Here is a 23,976-nt window from a genome sequence, read left to right on the forward strand (position 1 = left end):
TGTCACACTGGGGGCTGCGTATCTTGTCACTTCATCCTTGGCCTGCCAGTGTGCCAATGCCTGGGTGGGGCTCTGGCTTCAGTGGTCCCCCAGAACATACATGCACGTAATATCACAGCATCTGTGCCATTCCGAAGCTGGGGGCTACTCAAAGAATCTCCTTTTCCCTTTTCTCTGGAGCCACTGCCCCAAGACTTTGGGGTTGGAGTTCTCTTAGGGCAGCCCTGCCCTGCTGCTTCTGCTGGTCTCCCTGCCCTTCCTAAGGGAAGCCAGGAACTCCTGGGTCCTCTATCTCCAGGCCTTGTTCAGGGTTTGGTTCCAGAGTCTCAGGAGTCGGAAGGGTGAGGGCAAGAGGTTCCTCTATGATGTGTTTGTGTCCCATTGCAGGCAAGACCAGGGCCGGGTGGTGCAGGAGCTGCTGCCTGCTCTCGAGGGCTGCCCTCCAGCTGGCTGAGGGCTGTGCCTCTGCCTCCCTGAGCGGGATTTTGAGCCAGGCAAGGATGTGGCTGACATTGTGGCAGACAGCATGGTGGGCTGTTGGGTCATGCTCTGTGTGCTGAGTCACCGGGCCCTGAACACCCCCTGCTACCACCTGGAGCTCTGCTAGGCCACCTCCTTTCTGCTGGCTGCCCCCCCCACCCCCGCCACCAGTGCTACTGCTGGTCTTCCTGGAGCCCATCTCATGCCACCAGCTCCCCTGCTACCATAGATTGGCCTGGTTGCTCCACCGAGACTATTGCCTGTGACCAAAGGAAGAAGAAAGGAAGAATGATTTCTGAGCTTGGTTAGGGAGCAGGCTGGAGCAGCCTGGGGTAGGGTAGAATGGGCGCATGTGTGTTGGAAGGTGGGGGTAAGAAAAGCAAGCCAGCTTGGCAGGGAGATCGTATGTTTGGGCTATAAGACTGAACTCAGTTTTTGGTAGAAGGTGGGGCTACCATGTGTGCAAGGGAGGATCCAATGGGAACACAGGCTTTGGGAAGGCTCTGGAGGCTAAATGAGAAAACCTGTGAGATGGCAGGTGGCCATGTGGTATGCAGTGTAATCTCAAGATCTCCAAATCATCAATAAATGAATAACTCCATGAAATACTTGGCTTGATTGAATTTTTTTTTTTTTTTTTTTTTTGAGAAGCAGTTTCGCTCATGTTGCCCAGGCTGGAGTGCAATGAGGCAGAAGGTGAAAGGGTTGGAGTCACAGAAACTGTAGTCCAGAGAAAATAAGGTTGGAAGGAGCCCCTTTTGCCATCTGAGTTATAGAGGGATTGGCAGCTAAGGATAAAAAAGCTGGGATGCTGTCCAGGAGACAGCAGACCGATTGCCTGTTCCCTCAATGAAAACATGAAGGTCTGTTCCCATCTATCTCCAGGGGAGCCTCATAGCAACACTGGGAGGAGGAGCCTACCCCCTTGTCACTCTGTACTCGGCTATGCTAGACTACCTGTAGGTCCTAGGACACCATCACACCTTTTGCCTCTGGGTCTTTGCGTATGCTCTTCCTGCACTGAAAAACACCTTTCCCCTGGGGAACTCCTAAGTATTCTTTAAGATGCAGTTCAGCCATGACTTTTTTCAGAAGCCTTTCCTGACCTCCCAGCCTAGATAACTGTTGCCCCTGGGTTCCCACAACTTCCTGCACCTCCCTTTCTCAAAGGACCCATCTCACAGGTCTGAAAGCAATACAAGGCATGGTCTCCAAAGCTGAGTGCCCAAGATAATCACACTAGGGTTGCAAAGAAACTGTTATAACTTCTATTTCTATTTTTTTTTAAATCTCACCTTCTTCTGAAGGTAGACTGCCTGCTTTTTTAGCCATGTGGCTGTAGCATGCTATTTAACTTCTCTATACTATAGTTTCCTTTTCTGTAATATGGGATAGTATTAGATTCTCCCTCAAAAGGTTTTGGATGTATTAAATGAGTTAATACATATAAAGAACTGAGAGGAGGACCTAATAACAAAGGAGCATTGCAAATGTTCAAGAAAAGTTAGCTATTACAGGCACATCATTTGTTTTTTTTCTTTGAGATGGCGTCTCACTCTGTCACCAGGCTGGAGTACAGCGGTGTGATCTAGGCTCACTGCAACCTCTGCCTCCTGGGTTCAAGCAATTCTCCTCCCTCAGGCTCCCAAGTAGCTGGGACTACAGGTGCCTGCCACCACGCCTGGCTAATTTTTTGTGTTTTAGTAGAGATGGGGTGTCACCATATTGGCCATGGTCTCAATCTCTTGACCTCGTGATCTGCCCACCTTGGCCTCCCAAAGTGCTAGGATTACAGGCGTGAGCCACCGTGCCTGGCCCGGTACATAATTTATAAGTAAATAAATATACATATGTTGGGAGTGTGTGCTCAGCTCAAAAACTCAAAAAGCTTTTACTCATGGGAGTGCTCTATTGTGAAAGTTTATAGAGATCAGGCCGTGGGGTCACAGACCAGGTTTGCTTCATCTCTGCATCCTTAGAGCCTACTGTCTGCCCAAATCAGAGAGAGTTCTGATAGAAAAATGTGGACAGAATGCCTGCAAACCAAATCCTGATGGGTGCTGAAGCAGAGAGAACCTGAAACAGGTTCAGGCTCTGTTCCTTACTTCTGCATGGCACTAAAGGGCGCTTGGCCTCTCGGGGCCTTCCTTAGTTTTCTTCTTCTGTAGAATGTCAGGCTTTAATTAGACAAAGGCTAAGGGAAACCAGAGAATAATTTGAGGCTGGATTTAGGGCGAAGCATGCCCTCTTGTGTCCTAATGGTGTCCTCTCCTCTCTTTGCACACTCGCCTCTTCAGGGCAGATGATGCTGAAGTGGATGTCCTTACCTGACCCTGCAAAGCTGCCTCTTCAGCTTCAGATCCTGACACTCTCTCAAATGTCTCCGGCTCCCTTGGCACCCACACTGCTGCATTGTCCCTCCCCATCTCAAACCCTCCCCACTTCCACATATGGTCTCTTCCTTAAGCAGTGTGGGACCTTTGGAGTCATATGGCTGGGGGTGACAAATCCCAGCCCTGGTACTTATTGCCTCTGTGATCTTGAGCAGGTCACTTCATTTCTCTAAGTCTCATTCCCTCTTTGTAAAGTGGAGTAAACAATACCAACCTCATAAGACTATTGTGAGACTTTAAGGAGTGTTTATAGGTTGCTATTATGTTTACTGAGTAAAACCACAAGAGTTATTACTATAAATAAGTTGGAATATGTTGCACAGAGAAGGAATTTGAACTGTGTCGTTGAAACTAAGATCTAGAATTCCCCTATTTTAACACTAGCCAACATGCATTGAGCCCTTACCAGATGCTACTTATTGTCAATTTTCCCTAAGCCTCATAACCATTGATAGTAACAATAATAATAGCTAATGACTACGTATTTTATTGTGTTTTTTACTTTTTCAAATAGAGATGGGGTCTTACTATGCTACCCAGGCTGGCCTTGAACTCCTGAACCCAAGTGATCCTCCCATCTCAGCCTCTCAGAATGCTGGGATTACGGACATGAGCCACTGCGCTTGGACTAGCTACTGATTATTAAACACTTTCTGTATGTTAGACATGTGCATGCTCTTTACATATCTTCTCCCATTTATTCCTCTCAACAACCTTATCAGGTAGAGGCAATTATTATCACTCCCGTTTTACAGATGAGAAAACTGAGGCGTAAAGAAGCTAAGTAATTTGCCCAAAGTTTCACAACTAGCAAGTGGTAAGACCAGCATCCTTCATGTGAAAGTAAGAACTTTCACACACAAGCAGCTTGACTTCAGAGACTATACTTTACCTAAATCGTCTCATTTAACCGTCACAACACCCTGTGATGTAAGTTCTCTTGCATTACTTGCATTTTATAGACGGAAAATCCAAAGACAAAATAAATGCAGTAATTTGTTCAAGGCCACACAGCTAGGAATTAGTTGAGTCGGGATTTGGATCCATGTCTGACTACAAAATCCACTTTCTCAACACCATATTAGATTGCTCATGCCCCAAAGTATTCACAGTGGTACAGAGCAACCGCATTTATATGAGGATTATTCTGTAATAATGATTAACATTCTTTCAACACCCACGAAGCGCCAAGCTCTGTACTAACTGATTTACATAATAACAGCTAACAATCGCTGTGCATCATTAGGAGCCAGGTCCTGAGCTAATCGTTTTAGGTGTATTATCTCATTGAAGCATCACAAAACGCGGTGACATGGATGCCATTATTACCCTCATTTTATGGGTGAAGAAAACGAGATTCAGAATTCTTCCAAAGTCACACAGCTTAGCTGTAAGCTGGAAATTGAAACTACAACTGTCCAATTTTTTTCTGCCTATCGGGCTGGTCACCTCTAGTCACTCTCTCTTTTTATTTCTTACTGTGTTTGCTTTATCTCACAGGGTCTGAGGCTCTCACTTCGCCCCCTCAATAGAACCCGGCCCCCTTCTGCTCTAGTGCCTTCTCATTGGGCGGTGCTGTTATTCCAGAGCGTATGGAAAAGGCCTGTATCGCCATAGGTCCCGCCCCCATGTGTCGCCCCCTTTCCGATTTGTTCCAGTGCCAGGGACCGTGAGAAGCTGACACAGCTATTGGCTAACGATGTCTGAAAGGCAGCAAACGAAGGGGGGACGCCCACCGGCGCTAGCGCGGTTAATTCTGGGAATTGTGGTTTCAGACGTTCCATTCCTGGGGTGGCGCCACTCGGACTCCGGGTCCCAGCATTCCCTGCTCGAGCCCGGGAGCACTTCCGCCCTGTTGTGAAGTGGGTGTCTCGGTGGGTGAGTCCGGGTGGCGGGGCGGGGGCAGCTGAGACGCAGGCTCTGGGCTGGAGACTTAGGAGGTGGTGGTGACATAGTGGGCTGGGGAAGGTGAGAGGGGAGAAAGAAGCTCATATGTGGGGGTGGAGGGTGAGGGGCGGTCAGAGGATGCAGCGGCCGGAGATGGGAAGGGTCACACAGGGGTCGGGGATGAGGAGGCGATAGAGGGCCCTGGGAATGTGGAGGGCCTTAGAAAGGTCTGAAGGTGAGGAGGTAGAGGGAGGTTTTGGAGGTGGGAGAGCCCTAGAAAGGTCTGGAGACCACAGAGGAAGGGATAGAGGGTTTGGGGCCCTGGCAAAAAGTGAAGAGGGCCTGAGCTTGAAGCCCGACCTTAAAAGTAGTGTTTCAATGTCTATCTTCCCGTCCAGGACAAGCATATCTAATTTGATACCTCTCTAATGATTGTTACCTCTGGAACCCAGTGGATGGAACTGGCTGTTGTGTTCTGCCCCAAACCCGCACTTCTTTTCTATGCCTTATGGAAGTCAGTGGCATCGTCATCCCATTTACCTACCTACTTACCTACCTACCCTCTGATTCCTCTTGCATTCTTTCACGTCCAAGGATCTTCCAGTCTTTCAGTTTCTTTAATATATTTCAGTCAGCCTCTCTCATGTAGGGTTTTTGCAGAAGCCTTTTCAGTTCCCCAGCATGAACACACACATTGCACCTAGTGTGATCTGTTTAACCTACAAATCTGATTGTGCCTTCTGCTTGAAAACCTTCATTGGCTCCCATCACCTGTAGAGTTAAGTCCAAACACCTTGTCCTTAAACTTCTTTTGCAGCCTAATCTTCATGCATCTCACACTCCAGGGCTGTCAAGTTTCTCCTCATTTCCTGGGTAGGCCATTTGGTTTTCCATCATTGTATATGCTGTTCTCTCTGCTTAGAATATTCTCCCCTCGCCTGTCACCTTCTTTGCCAAGAGAACTACTTTAACTTAAAAAACCAATTCAACTCTTACTTTGCTCAATTCCCTTAAGTAAATTAAGTCACCCCCAACCCCCATCTCCCATAACTTATCTTATTACCACATTTGATCATAATTATCTGTGGCTTGTGTGTTTCTTCCACTAGACTGTGAGTATCTCCAGGACAGGGACAGTGTCTCCATCACCTCTGTTTCCCCATTGGCCAATCTAGAGCGGTAAACACTTGATGTGAGGCAGTAAATACTTAATGTATGTGTGAATAAAGACCATGCAGGGTAAGCTTTGCTAAACTAGCCTTGAAGACTGCTATTTCTGGTGGATTTCTAGGGCAGGAGCTTTAGTCCTCTCCTGCCTGGCAGGACTATCTGCTGGAAGCTGAAGCTGATTCATTGCCCGTGGGAGTTTAAGCCAGAGGTGACAAATACATGGTATGTGGGCTACTAGTGCCCCTTTCTGTGTCCCTGGCCGTCTTGGCTAATTGGATGGTTCGCAGCACATATTCACACAGTACTCAGAACCCTCAGCACACTGCCCTAGGCAGCCACTTATAGCCGATTGAAGTTTGTGCTTTAAATGAAACCTATAGCTCTCCCTGGTTTAAGCCCTTATGCGGGAGGTCAGGTCAGCCTGCTTTAAGCCACAGCTTGGACTGTCAGCCAAATGGGCCTGACAGCCTTTGAGGAGTTCCCAGTTTTTTCTCTTTGGAGGTCACAGACCAGTCTTGGCCTTTCCCATGAAACTGGAGAGAATCTTCCCTTTTCACTGAGTGGGCTCTTCATGACCACATTCATACTTACTACCCTAGGAGCCATGATGCCCCCCAGCTTCCCTGTGTTTGTAAAGAGATCTTGATTTTGATGGCAGTCAATACTTAACCCTCATTACCTGGGAAAGTCTGTACTCTTTCTAGGTCTTTCTGGATATTGGAAGAGACTTTTGAGATCACCTTGTTGAAAGATGGCAAAGCGACAGCCCATGCTGAATGAAGTCCACCATCATGCTTTATTTAATCCTCATAGTGTGTGAAACAATTTTGAGTTGGTTGCCAACATTTAAGAGTGCTAGCTTATTTTGGAAAAATTAGCAGGCCTAGGAATATTCTGGGCCTGTGTTCCCCTGGTACTCTATAGTTGGCTATAGTGCCCATGCTGTTCACGTCAGTCATTGATTCATTTACATTGCTAGGTCCTTATACCCACTGACTCTAGTTTCCCTTCCCCCTTGCTCTACCCCATCATACGAATTGGGGAACCTAGGGCACCTGCTGAGTAGGATCACGCTGTAAGCTGCAGTCTAACTAGGCAGCCACAGGGGCTACATGACTTGTCCAAAGTAACACAGCTGATTAGTGGTAGGAGGGAACTAGAATTCTGGTCTGCTCACTTCTGCCTTAATGTTCTTTCCACTCTCCCATACTATCATTTTAGGAGTTTGGATGACTGGCAGACATTGAGGAGGCTATAAGATATGATTAAGAAAAAGAATTGGAGAAAAGGGATCTGAGCTTAGATCCTTACTCTGCCACTTGCTAGTTGTGTAACCTTAAATGAATCTTCATAGATGCTCAGTTTCCCTTTAGGTAATTCAGGATATAGTGCAGTCATACCTTGTCAGATAATTATATTCTAAGGGTGAAAATCACTTTAGCCAAAAATCACAGTCAACTTGAAAATCCTTTGGCAAGGAGCCATTTCAGAAACCGACATGCTGCCTTTCAATAAATAAGCTAATCAACACAGCCAGGCTTTGTTGTTTGAACATGAGGTGAGAATTGGCTTGTGTTAAGGACTGTGCAGTATGAAAGACACTTTACTCACACTCAGTGGAAAGAGAAGCATGAAGGAATCAAGATCAACCTGGGGACTAGCAAAATCCTAGGTGCCATCACCACATGCTTAATCTCGAGCAGATAGTGAATGGAACTGGCTGCATTATCTAAATTATGCTCTTTCTCTCTTTCTGGTCTTTGTACCAGTGCAGGTTACAGGTCAGCGAAATGCAGCTCAACACCTAACAAGACTCCAGTTGCTACCTGGAGGATTCAGTGAGATTATGAATGTGGAACACAGCACTGTGCCTGGCACCCTGTGGTCACTCAGTAAAGGGGTTCTCTTAGAAATTGCTGGTCCTAATGAGGCTCAATATTTGGTCATCTCAGAACTGAGGAATGCCCCTGTCCATTTTCCCTTGTTCACTTCTGTGTGAAGTCACCCTGCTATTGGCCGACTGTTGGCCTCCCTCTCCCCGCAGTAGCCTGCTATCCATATTTCAGTCTAACTTCCTTAGACTGGAAAAGGTTATGGTGATATACGATCCCTGGGGCTTTCCAATTTCTCTTTGAAACAAACCTTTGGGACTTTCAAGTCTTCCCAGAAGAAAATACCTGTTATCTGAGACTCTGGGCTTTGGGCCTGGTGTGACTGCTAATTGCCTGTTTTGTTGTGGTGTCCTCTTTATGCAGGAATGCAGATGTCTTTGCTTGCTTATTGACTGTCTGTCTCACTAGACTGTAATTTTCATGAAGGTAGGGACTGTCAGTCCTAGCTGCTGTTAGACCTGTGGTTTCCAAACAGGGTATAGTAGGTACTCTAGAAATGATTGGTGAATTACTCCTTGTGTGAGAAGGTGAGAGAAATGTGTTTGAACTCATGCATCAGTAAGGTTATGGTTAAAGAAATTTCATGAAAGGTGAATTCTTTAATATGAATTATGGATCATCCGTATCACATTGGGTTTTTGATATACCAGGTTATCCTTTTAATAAATGGTAATAAAACTTTTTAATGGCCCTGCTATTTATCAGATACTGGGTTGAGCACTGTGGATACAGAAATGAGTAACATACAATACTGGTCCCAGTAATATAGTCTAATGGGACTGTCAGGTGTAGTCACAGGTTACTACAATAGTGTAGGAAAATACCTATATTAGAGGGGTGTACCAATTGCTTTGGGAATATAAGATCAAGGAGGCAATTCTTGGAGGGCAGGACATGACAAGGGCCATGTCAAGAAACTCCTATCAAAGGAGGTGGCATTTGAGCTGGTAGTTGAAGAATGACTAGGAAGTTGCCAGGTAGCCATGAGTTGTGCTTTAGGCCTCTTCCTAAGTATATGGAGGTCTTTAGGACTAGATTTTAATTTTTATGACCCTTGCCTTGTTTCTCTTCAGTCCAGTCAGATTGCCTAAAATGAAGAATACCACCATCTCTCCATTCTCAATTCAGCTATGTTATTCCTACTTGGAGGCAGCTAATGATCTCCTTTGAGTTGGCATTTTTTTATGTCACCTAGACTTGTTGGGATGACACGAAGAGCTCATTTTTTCAGATAACCCAGCGTGGGTGCCATCAGAGAAGCTGTAATCTCCTCAGGGATACACATAGATACACACATCCTTCTCATACTGTGTAGAAAGTGGTAAATGTCACACAGATGTGGAATTAAAGGAGAAAGGAATTCCTTTTGGCATGGGTAGGAAGGTCATTTATTTATTTTTTATCTAGTGTGCACAGAAAGGGATTAATTGTAATCCATGTTTAATAACACACCATCATCATTAGTTGATCATTCATGACTTTATTATATATTACTTCCTATATGACCTGAGACACTGTGCTAGGTCTCTCAGGAAGCTAATGATCTAGTGGGTAAGAAAATTACAATAAAGGATGACCAGGGCTATGGTAGAGAAAATGTAAGATGCTATGGGAGCTTGTGGTCGAGGGGTGAATCTTGTTTCAGGGTGCAGGGAAGGCCTCATGGAAAAAGTGCAATTTGAGCTGAGACCTAGCTAGATGAAGAAAGGGAGGAGGCCATTCCCAAAGAAGGAAAGGTTCAGAGGGCAGCGTGGTGTAAGATCTGCAAGCTGTGCTTTTGGAGCACCCTAATTAGTGGAGCATGGTAAAGAGATGAGTTGGAGACTTGCGTAAGGCTTGCACTTTAGCCTGAGGGAAATGCGAGATCACTGGAGGGTGTTTGGCAGGGAAGTGCTGTAGTCAGGTTTTGATGTGGTTTGGTTGTTGTGCAAAGAATAGAGCAAGGATTGGGGTGAGGTGAGTGGAGGCAGGGACGTGTTAGGAGGCTGATCAGGTGGAAAACATGATGATTCTCTGCACTGCAGCGGTGGCATTGGAGATGGAGATGCCAAGTGGACACAGCGTGGTGATGAATTGGATTTGGGGGATCTTAGAGAATGACGATGACCAGGTTTCTGGTGTGGACAACTTGATGGCAGTGCGTTCACTGAAGGGGGAGCTTCAGAAGGGTGACATGATTGCAGGAGAAAATAATGAATCCAGTTTTTGACTCATTGAGTTTGAGGTACCTAAGGGACAGTCAAGTAGAAATGTCATGAAGGGGTTTGGATTTTTGGGTCTGGAGGTCTGGAAACAGGTCCTTGCTGGAGTTTTAGGAGTCATGTATAAGGATGGTGAATAATGCCATACGGGTGGGATGACCCGGGGATAGCGTAGAGTTGTTGGATTTTGCAAGGAGAGCATCCTTAAAGGAATGCCAGCCATGCTTTAAGATTCGGGAAGAAAGGCCTTATGGAGGGGATGACATCTGGAACCCAACTTGAGGGAAGATTGGACTTTGGACATGTATAGGAGGGAGGAAGTCTACACTGGGGCCAGATCATGGAGGTGCGGGATGCCAGGCTAAGGTGTTTAGGCATGACTTAGAGGATTGAATACAGTGCTGTCTTCCTCCAAAGTGTGCTAGCTACTGGCTTGGGTGCCAGATTGTGGTCTCACTTCCTGCCTATGGGAAAGGGGCATCTCTTAGCTCCTTCGCCCCATGCAAAGGTGGTGGAAGGTATGGCAGAAGTGGGGAATTGAAGTTTCTGCATCCTCTTGCTCATACTCTGTCCTTTCTCTTTCTGCCTTCACAGTCTTGGGGAGCAGTCCCTTTTCTAGGAGCCTTTTGAAGGACTTGCCATAGATGCAGGAAGACATTGGATGAGGACAGCACAGTTGAAGTGAGACGTCTGGGCTAGACAATGGCTGTGGCTCTGGAATCCCAAGCCCAGGGGTCTCCCCGACCAGAGCCTGAAGAACTCCTGATTGTGAAACTGGAAGAGGACTCATGGGGAGCAGAATCCAAACCCCGGGAGAAGAAACGTGACCCTGTGCCTGGCCCCGAGGCCTCCCGCCAGCGCTTCAGGCAATTCCAGTACAGGGATGCAGCTGGGCCCCATGAGGCCTTCAGCCAGCTCTGGGCTCTCTGCTGTCATTGGCTGAGGCCAGAGGTCCGCCTCAAAGAGCAGATCCTGGAGCTGCTGGTGCTGGAGCAGTTCCTGACCATCTTGCCCAGGGAGGTCCAGACCTGGGTGCAGGCACGCCACCCTGAGAGTGGTGAGGAGGCTGTGGCCCTGGTGGAGGACTGGCACCGAGAGACTAGGACTGCAGGACAGCCGGTGAGGCAAACAGTTTTCTCCAAGGAGTGGGTCAGGCAAGGCAATAGGGCTGTGACTAGGTTAATAATTGCCAAATTCACAATAAAAATAATAATAGTTATTGAGAACTGACATTTATTGACCATTTATATCAGGTAGTGTTCTAAGTGCTTTACATGTATTAATCCACTTAGTCCTGTCAATAATTTAACGAGATAGGTACTGTCATTCTAATTTTACCAGTGAGAAAACAGAAACGGAAAATATAGGTAAATTGCTCAGGGTCTCAACAGCTGCTAGATGGTAGTCAAGATTTGAACTCAGGCATTCTTACTCTAAAACTTGTATGCCTAACCACTACTCCAAACTGCCTCTACCATATTTGCAGTATGACTTACTTATATTGTGTTTTATACCTAACAAAATTTTTTATATATGCGATCTCTCTGAGTGCTTATAACAGAAATAGTATTACTGTCCCGTTTTTATAGATTAAACTAAGGGCCAAAAAATTGGCTGAGCATAGTGGCTCATGCCTGTAATCCCAGCACTTTGGGAGGCTGAGGCAGGCAGATTGCTTGAGCTCAGGAGTTTAAGACCAGCCTCCGCAACATGGTGAAACCCCGTCTCTACAAACAATACAAATGAAACAAAACAAAATTTCAGGTGGCTCACAAAGGTCATCAGTGAGTACACCAGAGCCTAAAGCCAAATCCTTAGGTTCCCAGGTCATTGTTAGATGCCTCCTCTGCAAACCATGGGAATTAAAATACCTCTGAGCCATGAGGCTCAAATGAGATGTTATTTGACGTTTTGTGAGCACTCACTGTGTGTCAGACACTGGTCTAAGCTTTTTTTTTTTTGATATGGAGTCTTGCTCTGTCACCCAGGCTGGAGTGCACTGGCGTGATCTCAGCTCATTGCAACTTCTGCCTCCTGGTTTGAGTGATTCTCCTGCCTCAGCCTCCTGAGTAGCTGGGATTACAGGTGTATGCCACCATGCCCAGCTAGTTTTTGTATTTTTAGTAGAGACAGGGTTTCACCATGTTGGTCAGGTTGGTCTCAAATTCCTGACCTTGTGATCCACCCACCTCGGCCTCCCAAAGTGCTGGGATTATAGGCGTGAGCCACCACGCCTGGCCAGCTTTTTATATATATCCCTCATCTAAATAAACACAGCAATCCAGTAAGGTAGGTGCCATTATCATTGTCATTTGTCAAATGAGTAAACAGAGATGGAGAAGTAAGTAACTTGTCTAACTTTGTATAACTATGAGATAGAGCTGAGGTAAGGGAAAGGAAACTATGGATTTAACATTCGTAATTTCAACAATTTGCTAGTGACCCCCGAAGGCCCATGATATAATGTGTAAATTTGCTATGACACACATTTTGAATCCTGCTTTGAAGCTGGTATATATAGAACAGAGCCTTTAGCTGGATCCAGAACCTTCATCTAAACATAACTGTTGTTCTCCATTTGTTATAGTTAGTAATTCTTCTGATATTATACTTACATTTTGCTGGGAGAAATTATAGGTTAGGGAACAACACATCCCTAGCAAATGGCAGGGGTTTTCTGTATACTTAAACTGTAAAGTTCTATACAGTGTGAGATTGTGGGAGCCAAGGTTTAAGATCTATGGCTTTGCTCTTTATTTTTTTGTTTTTTTGAGATGGAGGGTCTTGCTCTGTTGCCCAGGCTGGAGTGCAATGGCATGGTCTTGGCTCACTGCAGCCTCTGCCTCCTGGGTTCAAGTGATTCTCCTGTCTCAGCCTCCCCAGTAGCTGGGATTACAGGTGCCTACCAGGACGCCCAGCTAATTTTTGTGTTTTTTTTTAGTAGAGATGGGGTTTCACCCTGCTGGCCAAGCTGGTCTTGAACTCCTGACCTCGTGATCTGCCTGCCTTGGCCTCCCTAAGTGCTGGGATTATAGGCGTGAGCTGCCGCACCCAGCCTGCATTTTGGATTTCTTTATAAACTGACTGAAGATGCAGGAGAGTAACATATAATGTTACAGAACTAAGTATAAGAGAGAGTGCCTTATTTTAATATACCACCCCCCCCCCCCATATTGTTTCTTTTAAAGAAACAGCCATTTGTCTTAAGTGGTAGTGAAGAAACAAATGGAAGTTTTAGGGCTTCAGAGTTGGAAGATGAAGAACTCGAGACCCAGAGATGAAAATTGATTTAAATCAAGGTCTTTATGATTCTTCATCTGTAAAATGAGAGGGTTGGACTAGACCAAAGGTTCTCAAATTATGCCCCTGTGAGCTGACCAAAAGTTGAACTGCTTCTAAAGTTGAGAAAAAAATAAGGTAATGGAATCTTCTCTGTTATGTATTTTTCTTTTTACTGTGACCTTTTTTTGTTCTTTATTTTTTTACTTTCCTACCTGCTTCTGAGTGCTCACAGATTTCAAAACAAATGGACAAGTAGCAGAGGAGCTTGTTTTTTTTTCAGGTACAAATGTAGCTTCTGATCTTACATTGTAAGATACATAAGTTAATTGCATTATCTGCAAGTAAAATTTTTCAAGTCTTAATAATGGAATGAAATATAGTTATAATATTCCTCAAAGTGAACCGCCACCTGCAGAAGATTGGTGTCTACAGGACTAAATGGCCCCTAAGATAGTTTCCTAAAAAGGATCTGTCAGCTCTGCTATTTTGTGATTTTTACCTTGTTTCTTCTGTCATCACCATCTTGTCAAATCCCCTCTCCATCAGGCGCTCCCTGTCCATCAGGTGCTCAGGCATTTTTAAAAAACAGGCTTTATTTTTTAGAGCAGTTTTAGGCTCACAGCAAAACTGAGCAGAAGGTACAGAGAGTTCCCACCCCTCCGCAACAAGCCTCCCTAACTATAAACATCCCTGCACCAGAGCAGTAAGTTGAGTACCACTGATGAACCTACAGTGGAACATCATTATCACTCAAAGTAGCAGTTTGTGTTAGGGCTCTTAGTGTTATTCATTCTGTAGGTTTTGACAATCTGTAACATTAAGAGCCTTATTATAAACTGTATCTACCATTATAGTGACATAGTAACATGTATCCACCATTATAGTGACATACCGAGTAGTTTCACTGCTGTAAAAACCCTCTGTGTTCTACCTGTTTATTTCTCCTTTCCTCCAACCCCTGGCAACCACCAATCTTTTTCCTGTCTCCATAGTTTTGCCTTTTAAAAGATATTATATAGTTAGAATCATACAGTATATAGCCTTTTCAGATTGGCTTCTTTTACTTAGTAGTGTACGGTTAAGTTTCCTCCATATTTTTCATGGCTTGCTAGCTCATTTCTCTTTAATGCTTAATAATAGTCCATTGTCTGGTTGTACCACAGTTTATTTATCTACTGACCTACTGAAGGACATCTTGGTTCCATCTAAGTTTTGGCAGTTATGTATGAAGCTGCTATAAATATTCATATGCGGGTTTTTGTGTGGATATAGTTTTCAGTTCATTTGGGTAAATACCAAGGGACATGACTGCTGGATTGTATGGTAAGAGTATGTTTACCTTTGTAAGAAATTGCCAAACGGTCGTCCAAAGTGGCTGTACCATTTTGTATTTTTACTAGCAATGAATGGGAATTCTTGTTGCCCCACATCCTTGCCAGCATTTGGTGTTTTGGATTTTGGCTATTCTAATAGATAGATAGTGGTATTATATTGTTCAAATTTGCAATTCACTAATAACCTACCATGTTATATATCTTTTCATATATTTACTTGCCGTCTGTATATTTTCTTTGGTGAGGTAACTGTTCAAGTCTTGCCCATTTTTAAATTGGGTTGTTTTCTTACTGTTGAGTTTTAAGAGTTCTTTGTATATTTGGAGTAACAGTCCTTTATCAGATGTGTCTTTTGCAAATATTTTCTCCCAGTCTGCGGCTTGACTCATTCTCTTGACAGTATCTTTCATAGAGTAGAGTTTTTAATTTTAATGAAGGCCAGCTTATCAATTATTTCTTTCATGGATTGTGCCTTTGGTTTTGTATCTAAAAAGTCATTATACCTAACATTATCTCAGTTTTCTCCTGTATTTTAGGAATTTTATAATTTTTCATTTAACATTAAGTTCTGTGATCCATTTTGAGTTGATTTTTGTGAAGGATATAAGCTTTTTTTTCCCCATGTGGATGTACAGTTTTAGTATCGTTTGTTGAAAATATTATCTTTGCTTCACTGTATTACTTTCGTCTCTTTGTCAAAGTTCAGTCAACTATCTTTATGTGGGACCATTTCTAGGGTCTCTATTCTGTTCCTTTGATCTCTTTGTTCTTTTGTTAACACCACACTGTCTTGATTACTATAGCTTTATGGTAAATCTTGAAGTCAGGTAGTGTCAGTCCTTTGATTTTTTTTCCTTCTTTAATATTGAGTTGGTTATTCTAGGTCTTTTGCTTCTTCATATAACTGTACATGGCCAGGTGCAGTGGCTCACACCTGTAATCCCAGCATTTTGAGAGTATGAAGCGGGTGGATTGCTTGAGCCCAGAAGTTCAAGAACAGCCTGGGCAACATGATGAAACCCCATTGCTATTGGGAAAAAAAAAGAAAAAAGAAAAATGAACAAAAAAGACTTTACAGTCAGTTTGTTGATAGCCACAAGATAAATTTCTGTGATTTTGGTTGGGTGTTGAATCTGTAGATCAAATTGGGAAAGGCGGACATCCAGCCTCATCCATGTCCCTACAAAGGACACGAACTCATTGTTTTTGACAGCAGTGAGCCTTTCTATCTGTGAACATGGAATATTGTTCCATTCATTTAGTTCTTCTTTGATGTCTTTCTTTAGTAGTTTTCCCCATGTAAATCTATATTTTTTTTAGATTTATGCCTAAATATTTCATTTTTCTGGATGAGAATGTAAATTCTATTATGACTTTAATTTCAAATTCTATTTGTTCATTGTTGGTATATCGGAAGGTGATTGATTTTTGCATATTTGCATATTGTACCCTGCAAACTTGCTATAACTGCTTATTAGTTCCCAGAGTTTTTTGTTGTTGTTGTTGACTTTTTCAGATTTTCTCCATAGACAATCATGTCATTTGTGAATAAAGACAGTCTTTTTCTTTCTTCCAAATCTACATACCTTTTGTTTTCTTTCTTTCTTTCTCTTTTTCTCTTTCTTTCTTTTCTTTCTTTCTTTCTTTCTTTCTTTCTTTCTTTCTTTCTTTCTTTCTTTCTCTCTCTCTCTCTCTCTTTCTTTTTCTTTCTTTCTTTCTTCTTTTTATTGCATTTTAGGTTTTGGGGTACATGTGAAGAACATGCAAAATTGTTGCATAGGTACACACATGGCAGTGTGATTTGCTGCCTTCCTCCCCATCACCTATATCTGGCATTTCTCCCCATGCTATCTCTCCCCAACTGCCCACCCCCACTGTCCCTTCCCTATTTCCCCCCTACAGACCCCAGTGTGTGATGCTCCCCTCCCTGTGTCCATGTGTTCTCATTGTTCAACACCCATCTATGAGTGAGAACATGCAGTGTTTGATTTTCTGTTCTTGTGTCAGTTTGCTGAGAATGATGGTTTCCAGGTTCATCCATGTCCCTGCAAAGGACACGAACTCATTGTTTTTGATGGCTGCATAGTATTCCATGGTGTATATGTGCCACATTTTCCCTGTCCAGTCTATCGTCGATGGGCATTTGGGTTGGTTCCAGGTCTTTCCTATTGTAAACAGTGCTGCAGTGAACATTCGTGTGCATGTGTCCTTATAGTAGAACGATTTATAATCCTTTGGATATATACCCATTAATGGGATTGCTGGGTCAAATGGAATTTCTATGTCTAGGTCCTTGAGGAATCCCCACACTGTCTTCCACAATGGTTGAACTAATTTACACTCCCACCAACAGTGTAAAAGTGTTCCTATTTCTCCACATCCTCTCCAGCATCTGTTGTCTCCAGATTTTTTAATCATCACCATTCTAACTGGCGTGAGATGGTATCTCAATGTAGTTTTGATTTGCATTTCTCTAATGATCAGTGATGATGAGCATTTTTTCATATGTTTGTTGGCCTCATGTATGTCTTCTTTTGTAAAGTGTCTGTTCATGTCCTTTGCCCACTTTTGAATGGGTTTGTTTTTTTTTCTTGTAAATCTGTTTTAGTTCTTTGCAGGTTCTGGATATCAGCCCTTTGTCAGATGGGTAGATTGCAAAAATTTTTTCCCATTCTGTTGGTTGTTGATTCACTCGAATGACTGTTTCTTGTTTTCTTTCTTATCTTGCATTAGTCTGGACTTCCAATATGAAGGAATAGTGAGAGGGAACATCCTTGCCTTTTTCCTGATCTTAGTGCAAAATCATTGTGTTTCTTACCATTAAGTAGGATGTTAGCTGTAGGTTTTTTGTAGATGTCCTTTATCAAGTTGAGAAAGTTTCCCTCTATTTCTACTTTGCCAAGTTTTCATTATGAGTGTTGCATTTTGTTAAATGCTTTTTCTGCATCTGTTGATATAATATATGATCATGTGATTGTTCTTTTTTTTTTGCTTGTTGATGTGTTGGGTTATGTTAATTGATTTTCAAATGTTGGACCAGGCTTGCATACCTGAGATAAACCCACTTGGTTGTGGTGTGTCATTTCTTTTTTTTTGAGATGAAGTCTCACTCTGTAACATAGGCTGGAGTGCAGTGGCATGATCTCGGCTCACTGCAACCTCCACCTTGCAGGTTTAAGCTATTCTCCTGCCTCAGCTTCCCAGGTAGCTGGGACTACCAGGTGCCCACCACCACACCCCACTGATTTTGTATTTTCATCATATTGGCCAGGCTGATCTCGAACTCCCGACCTTGTGATCTGCCCTCCTCAGCCTCCCAAAGTGCTGGGATTACAGGCGTGAGCCACTGCACCTAGCTGATTTTTGCAGCTTTGTTCATGTGGAATATTGGTTTGTAGCTTTCTTGTCTTGTAATTTCTTGGGTTTTGGTATTAGGGTAAATGCTGGCTTTATAGAATGAATAAGGAAATAGTCCCTCTGCTCTTAACTTCTGAAAGAGACAGTAGAGACTTGGTATAATTTCCTCCTTAAATGTTTCATAGAATTCACCAGTGGACCCTTCTGAGCTTGGTGCCTTCTGTTTTGAAGATTATTGATTATTCGATCAATTTCCTTAATAGATACAAGCCTATTCAGACTATTTTTTTTTTGTATGAGTTTTGGCAGATGGGGTGGGTAAAGGAACTGGTCTTTTTCATCCAGGTTATCAAGTGTGTAGCCATAGATATTCCTTTATTAACCTTTATGTAGTTCATAATATACCTTTATTATACTTTCAGTGTCCATGAGATCTATAGTGATGTCTCTGTTTTCATTTCTGATATTAATAATCTGTTTTCTGTCTTCTTTTCTCTTTTATTTTTGAGACAGGTTCTTGCTCTGTTGCTCAGGTTGGAGTGCAGTGGTAGGACCTTGGCACTATAGCCTCTGCCTCCTGGGTTTAAGCAATCCTCCTGCCTCAGCCTCCCAAGTAGCCGGGACTACAGGCCCACACCACCATGCCTGGCTAATTTTTGAATTTTTTTTTTGAAGATGGGATTTCGCCATGTTGCCCAAGCTAGTCATGTGTTCAAGTGATCCACTGCCTTGGCTTCCCAGAGTGCTGGGATTACAGGCATGACACACCATACCTGGACTGTCTTTTTTCTTAGTCTGACTAGAGGCTTATCATATTTTTGAGACGGAGTTTCACTGTGTTAGCCAGGATGATCTCAATCTCCCGACCTTGTGATCTGCCTGCCTCAGCCTTCCAAAGTGCTGGGGTTAACAGGTGTGAGCCACCAAGCCCAGCCTGAGACTAGAGGCTTATTGATGTTATTATTCTTTTCAAAGAACTGGCTTTTGGTTTTGTTGTCTCTATTGATTTCCCATTTTAAATTTTATTTATTTCTGCTCTAAGTTTTATTTCTTTACTTCTGCTTACTTTGGATTTAATTTGTTCTTCTTTTTTCTAGGTCTTTCACTGGTGTACCTGTGTCCCTGGACTCTGACCTTTGCCAGTGCTTCTCAATTTTTTGCCGTCTTAGGTGGGACAGGATGCCTAGAGGGGACTGCATTTTGTATTTCTCATCTTCCATATGGAAGAATAGAGGGAGCTGGAATTACATATTTCTCTTCTGACAGCTAGGTTAGGCTTTGGTAAGATAGTTTCTGCTGAGGACAGGCCTTATTAAGAAGAGCAGAGAGCCGTGGTATATTTCAAAATGGTTCCTTTTCTCTGCTGTCAGCCATAAGCATGCTAAGATTTTTCTCTGATATTTACTGTAAGGATCTGGTTGAGCTCTTGGAGGTAAAACTCAACAAAAATGTGCCCCTGCTCAATGATTGAGTGCCTTGGAGTTTTTAGCTTTCAGAGTTGTCCACAGTGACCTGCCAGCAATTTGTCAATTATAGTTTAGGTTTTTCTTCCCTGGCACTGGTTCCCACAGAGGCTTCTGCTCCACTAAGTTGTGGTTTTCTGATTCTACCTGTTTGTCTCTCCAATTTTGGGGGCAGTGGTTTGCCCTGTGACCTCACTTCTCTGACAGATCTAAGAAGAGTTGTTGATTTTTCAGTTCGTTCAGCTTTTTACTTGTTACTGTAGAGTCTAGAGTGGAAAATTCTAGACTCTACAGACTTCTTGGAAACCAGAAGTCTGACTTACTGATGTTTTTGCCTCCTGGTTGTCACTTGAATCTACTTCTTTCTGTGTCCAAACTTATAATCCATGGAATCAGAATCTTTGCTTAAGGATGGTAAATAGTTGGAGAAACAGGTTGAGAGTAAAGATTGTTGTTGAATTTAGTCACACAGTTCCTCTGTAGATTATAATGATAACAAAGTGAATTTTTTTTTTTACATGAACAAGTAAGGTGATTGATAAGCAGATGTTTTCTCCGTGTGAAGTCATGCAGAACACTGGTGGATCTTCTTATTTGGAATGGCTGTTGATGCTCATGGCCCATTCCTATATATCTTCTTAATGCTTAAAATCCTTCTCTGTGAGTAGATTTGAGTTTTCAGGCCAGTCAAAAAAGGAGCTAAGTTTGGCAAATTCAGTGAGTTGATGAAGATAATTGTTATTATTTTGGTTCATTCAAAACAATAAGGCTCAGAGGATTATATTTTGTATGAAAAAGAGGGGAACTAAGAATTTACATTTACATATGCTTGTATGTAGAAGGAAACTCTAAAAGAATGCAGAAGAATATGGTTACCTGTGATGAGAAGAGGGGGAAAGAATGGGGTCGATGGGATGGAGATGGATGGGGGTGGGGCATTTTCACTGAATATACCCCTATATGTATTTTCTGTTTTTAAACCATGTGAGTCTATTATCTATTGAAAAACATTGAAATACGTTTTCAAAAGTTAGATGTTTCTACAAAGTATTGAGATTGTTATATTGTCGAAGTTTTACAGCCAGGAAATTACTAACACCTTGACTGTGCTACCACTGAACTTGGAACCAGCTGAGAAATAGAGATAAGAAATTAGCTGTACGATTGATAAAGTTTATTGGGTAATGTTATTTTAGTTGATTATTCCCTTTTATTTTAAGTATATTCTCTATATCTCTTGGGTACCTTTTTTTTTTTTTTTTTTGCCTGAAATCCAACATTGAAATGAAAATTGCCACTTCCTTTTTCCTTTTGAGTTAGAGTGCCTTGTCTTTCACATGTCCTTCTATTTTAAAATTAACAACACATAGTTTTATATCATTTTAAAATTCCATCTGATTTCTGTTTTGAGACAGGGTCTCACTTTGTTGTCTAGGCTGGAGTGCAGTGGCATAATCATAGCTCACTGTTACTTCAAACTTCTGGGCTTAAGTGATCCTCCTGCCTCAGCTTCTGGAGTAGTTGGGAGTATAAGCATGTGCCACCACGCCTGGCTAATTTTATTTATTTATTTATTATAGAGATAAGGGCCTTGCTATGTTGCCCAGGCTGGTCTTGAACCCTTGGTCTTGAACATTAATTCCCAAAATGTTAGAATTACAGGCACAAGCCACTGCACCCAGCCTCCATCTGTAATTCTTTGCCCTTTAAAAAATTTTTTATTTTAAAAATATCTTTGTCTTTCAGCAGAGATAATTTAGAGCAATCGCATTTGGTGTTATAATTGTATCCTTTTTTCCTGTGTTTATGCCTCCCTTTCCCTTTGAATATACAACTTGGTAACTTTTATTTTTTCTTTTGATAACAAAAAGTAAGCAAACTATTTTTGATGCTTATGGATTATTTGTTAATGTTACCCAAATTTTACATAATTTATCTCTTTATGAATCAAAAATGTTTTGAACAGTGGCACTCTCATTGAAACACTTGGATAGCTACCCTGTGTTCAACAGATAGTACTCATTTGGTGGTATAAATGCTGGTCTGCCTACTGAACTCACTCTGATGGCTTTCTCGTCCTACTTCAAACCATTTTGGATCTTAAAAGAGCCTGTTAGCCTCTGGACCACAGTTGTACTCAAAATACCAAAGTGGGTCTTATTGAACTGATGATTGGGAATTTGGGCTCTTTGTGTGTAGGAACTGGAATTGTATACAGAAGAGACCGGGCCCTTAAAGACTGGAGAAGAATCTCAGAGCTTCCAGTTGGAGCCAGTGGATCCTTGGCCTGAGGGACAGTCCCAGAAGAAGTGGGTGGCGAATACATGCCCTGACTTTCCCAATCATCTAAATGCCAAGATGGCACCACAGCCTTTGAAAGAGAGTGGTGAGTAAGAGAATCTGAGAACATTAGGGAATGATGCCTTCTGCAGAGGAGAGGGATGGGGGAGGTAAAGTGGGGTGGATGGGGAGGAAGGGTGTGCAGAATTCAAGGCAAGGGATAGGCTGCAGTGTGGTGGGCACACTTACTGAGAAGTAAGCAAGCATCATAAAGAGGCTGCAGCTGTTGGTGGTGTCAACATGCCCTGCTGTAGTTAGAGCTCTGCAGCAGGTGCAGGCTGGGACGGGGTGGATGGTGATCACAGGAGGTCAGGGCTGGTATCTCCCACATGGCCCACTACTCATAGCAGCTTAGGAGCTACCCACTCTAGAAGGGAAGTAAAGGGGAAGTCTGCACTGGCCACAGGGGTAGCCCCAGATTGATCTAAGTATGACCTTCAGAAAGCCAATCTTAGAGGGAGGCGATTTTTTGGGAACCAGAACTTGGGTTTCAGAGACATTTTCTTTTCCTCAGCTGTCCTCACTCCCCGAGTCCCTACTCTCCCAAAGATGGGGAGCGTTGGAGATTGGGAGGTGACAGCTGAGTCCCAGGTAAGCTGCTACTTGTTCTTCCTTTCCTGTCATTACTGCTCCTGTGCTCTTGCCCCTGCAGTATTCCTCCTCTCTCTCCATGACCTCCCCTCAGCAAAAGGGCATGAGGTCCAGGGTGTTAGCCTTTGGCCCTCACCCCCCAGTCTCCTGGGCCCCAAACATCCTCAAACACATGTATGTACCAAATGGCCATCCTGCTCCTTATGATGCTAGCTTCACACATGGTATCCATCTGTTCCCATCATCTTTCCTGGGGCCTGCTAGGGTTCCTAGGCTGTTGTCCAAAGTCAGTGATGTTTGGGTCCTTGTCTTGTGCATCTCGCAGGAAGCCCTGGGCCCTGGCAAACATGCTGAGAAGGAGCTCTGTAAAGACCCCCCAGGAGACGACTGTGGGAACAGCGTGTGCCTGGGTAAGGAGACGTGCCCCCTGAAGGTGATTTTGTCACGTTTCTGATATGCTCAGTTCCCAAAGAGGGTTTTGCCGCTCCTTTAAGAATCATAGCTCTGCAGTCTCTGGAATTTCAGACATGGGAAGAAGGCTTGCCCTTTGTAGCCAGCACTGCCATGGCAGGAACGGAGTCTGCCTGGGAGACGGAGTGGCAGGATGACTTCCAAGAGCCAGCCCTCTCTGGGCACATTAACTTCCTTACCTCAGTCCATTCACCACTGTCCAGAGGCCAGGCCAGGTCTGCCATCTCAGAAATCTGATTTTTTTCAGCACTGTAAACAAGATCTCTCTCTCAGGCAGACTTAAGTGAACTAAGCCCCGGAGACCAGTGAATTAAATCCAGTAGGAATAAATATCACAGAGCCCCAAATACCTGAAGCCCATATGACCAGCACAGAGTCCTTTTTCTACGGGCAGTCCTATGTGGGAAGCCAAATAATAGGGAGCGTTTCCCTGTGGAGCCTGGGATCACTGTGTGGGAAGTTAGACACATGAATAGCTGAAATAGAAGAAGCTCTGATAGGCCTGACTTATGGTAAGTTTAGATACCAGAAGTTTGCTGGCTACTGGCTTGACATTGGAACCCCTTTTTACACATGACATCTGCGGGAAATAGTGTTCAAAGGAACAGACTTTGGGAAGTACTGAATTAGACTATCCTTAGGCCTCTCTAAACTCTTTTCATCTAGTTTTCTTCAAATATTTATTTTAATTGAAGGCTTCCTATTTTGTTAGAGCTGGGAGCTATTGGGATAGCAGTCCTTTAAACATAGCTGTTTTAAAAATAAGGAAATGAATTTTCTTACATTATTAGAAGTCCAGGGGAGGGCATGCCTTTACCACAGTACAGATTAGCTGAACAATGTCCTAATGGGTCTGTGTTCTTTCTTTCTGTTTGCCATCCTCAGTGTTAGCTTCATATTAAAGCTGTTTTGTTTCATGGTCAAAAGATAGATTCCAGTGGTGGCAATGGATGCCTAGGAGGACAGAGACTCACTACACACACACACACACACACACACACACACACACACCCCAGAGACTCACTACACACACACACACACACACACACACACACCCCAGAGACTCACCACACACACACACACACACACACACACACACACACACACACACACAC

General features: G+C 43.4%; 1 protein-coding gene across 3 annotated transcripts in view; it reads left to right on the forward strand.

Annotated features, from left to right (window-relative positions):
- Nucleotides 1–4,705: 4,705 nt before the first annotated feature.
- ZSCAN20 (zinc finger and SCAN domain containing 20) overlaps nucleotides 4,706–23,976 on the forward strand; it is a 24,766-nt gene continuing 5,495 nt past the window's right edge. For 2 of the 3 annotated variants that reach the window (XM_032246833.1, XM_032246835.1), the window contains exons 1-5: nucleotides 4,706–4,751; nucleotides 10,618–11,142; nucleotides 21,659–21,845; nucleotides 22,314–22,390; nucleotides 22,716–22,800. In XM_032246833.1, coding sequence (XP_032102724.1) covers nucleotides 10,726–11,142; nucleotides 21,659–21,845; nucleotides 22,314–22,390; nucleotides 22,716–22,800 — 766 coding nt within the window. In that variant the 5' untranslated portion in view covers nucleotides 4,706–4,751; nucleotides 10,618–10,725. The remainder of the gene's footprint in view (nucleotides 4,752–10,617; nucleotides 11,143–21,658; nucleotides 21,846–22,313; nucleotides 22,391–22,715; nucleotides 22,801–23,976) is intronic. The other variant, XM_032246836.1, reaches the window with a different exon arrangement.

Source organism: Sapajus apella, unplaced genomic scaffold (assembly GCF_009761245.1).
Source record: "Sapajus apella isolate SASKATOON/1434 unplaced genomic scaffold, GSC_monkey_1.0 scaffold62, whole genome shotgun sequence".
NCBI classification, from domain to species: domain Eukaryota; kingdom Metazoa; phylum Chordata; class Mammalia; order Primates; family Cebidae; genus Sapajus; species Sapajus apella.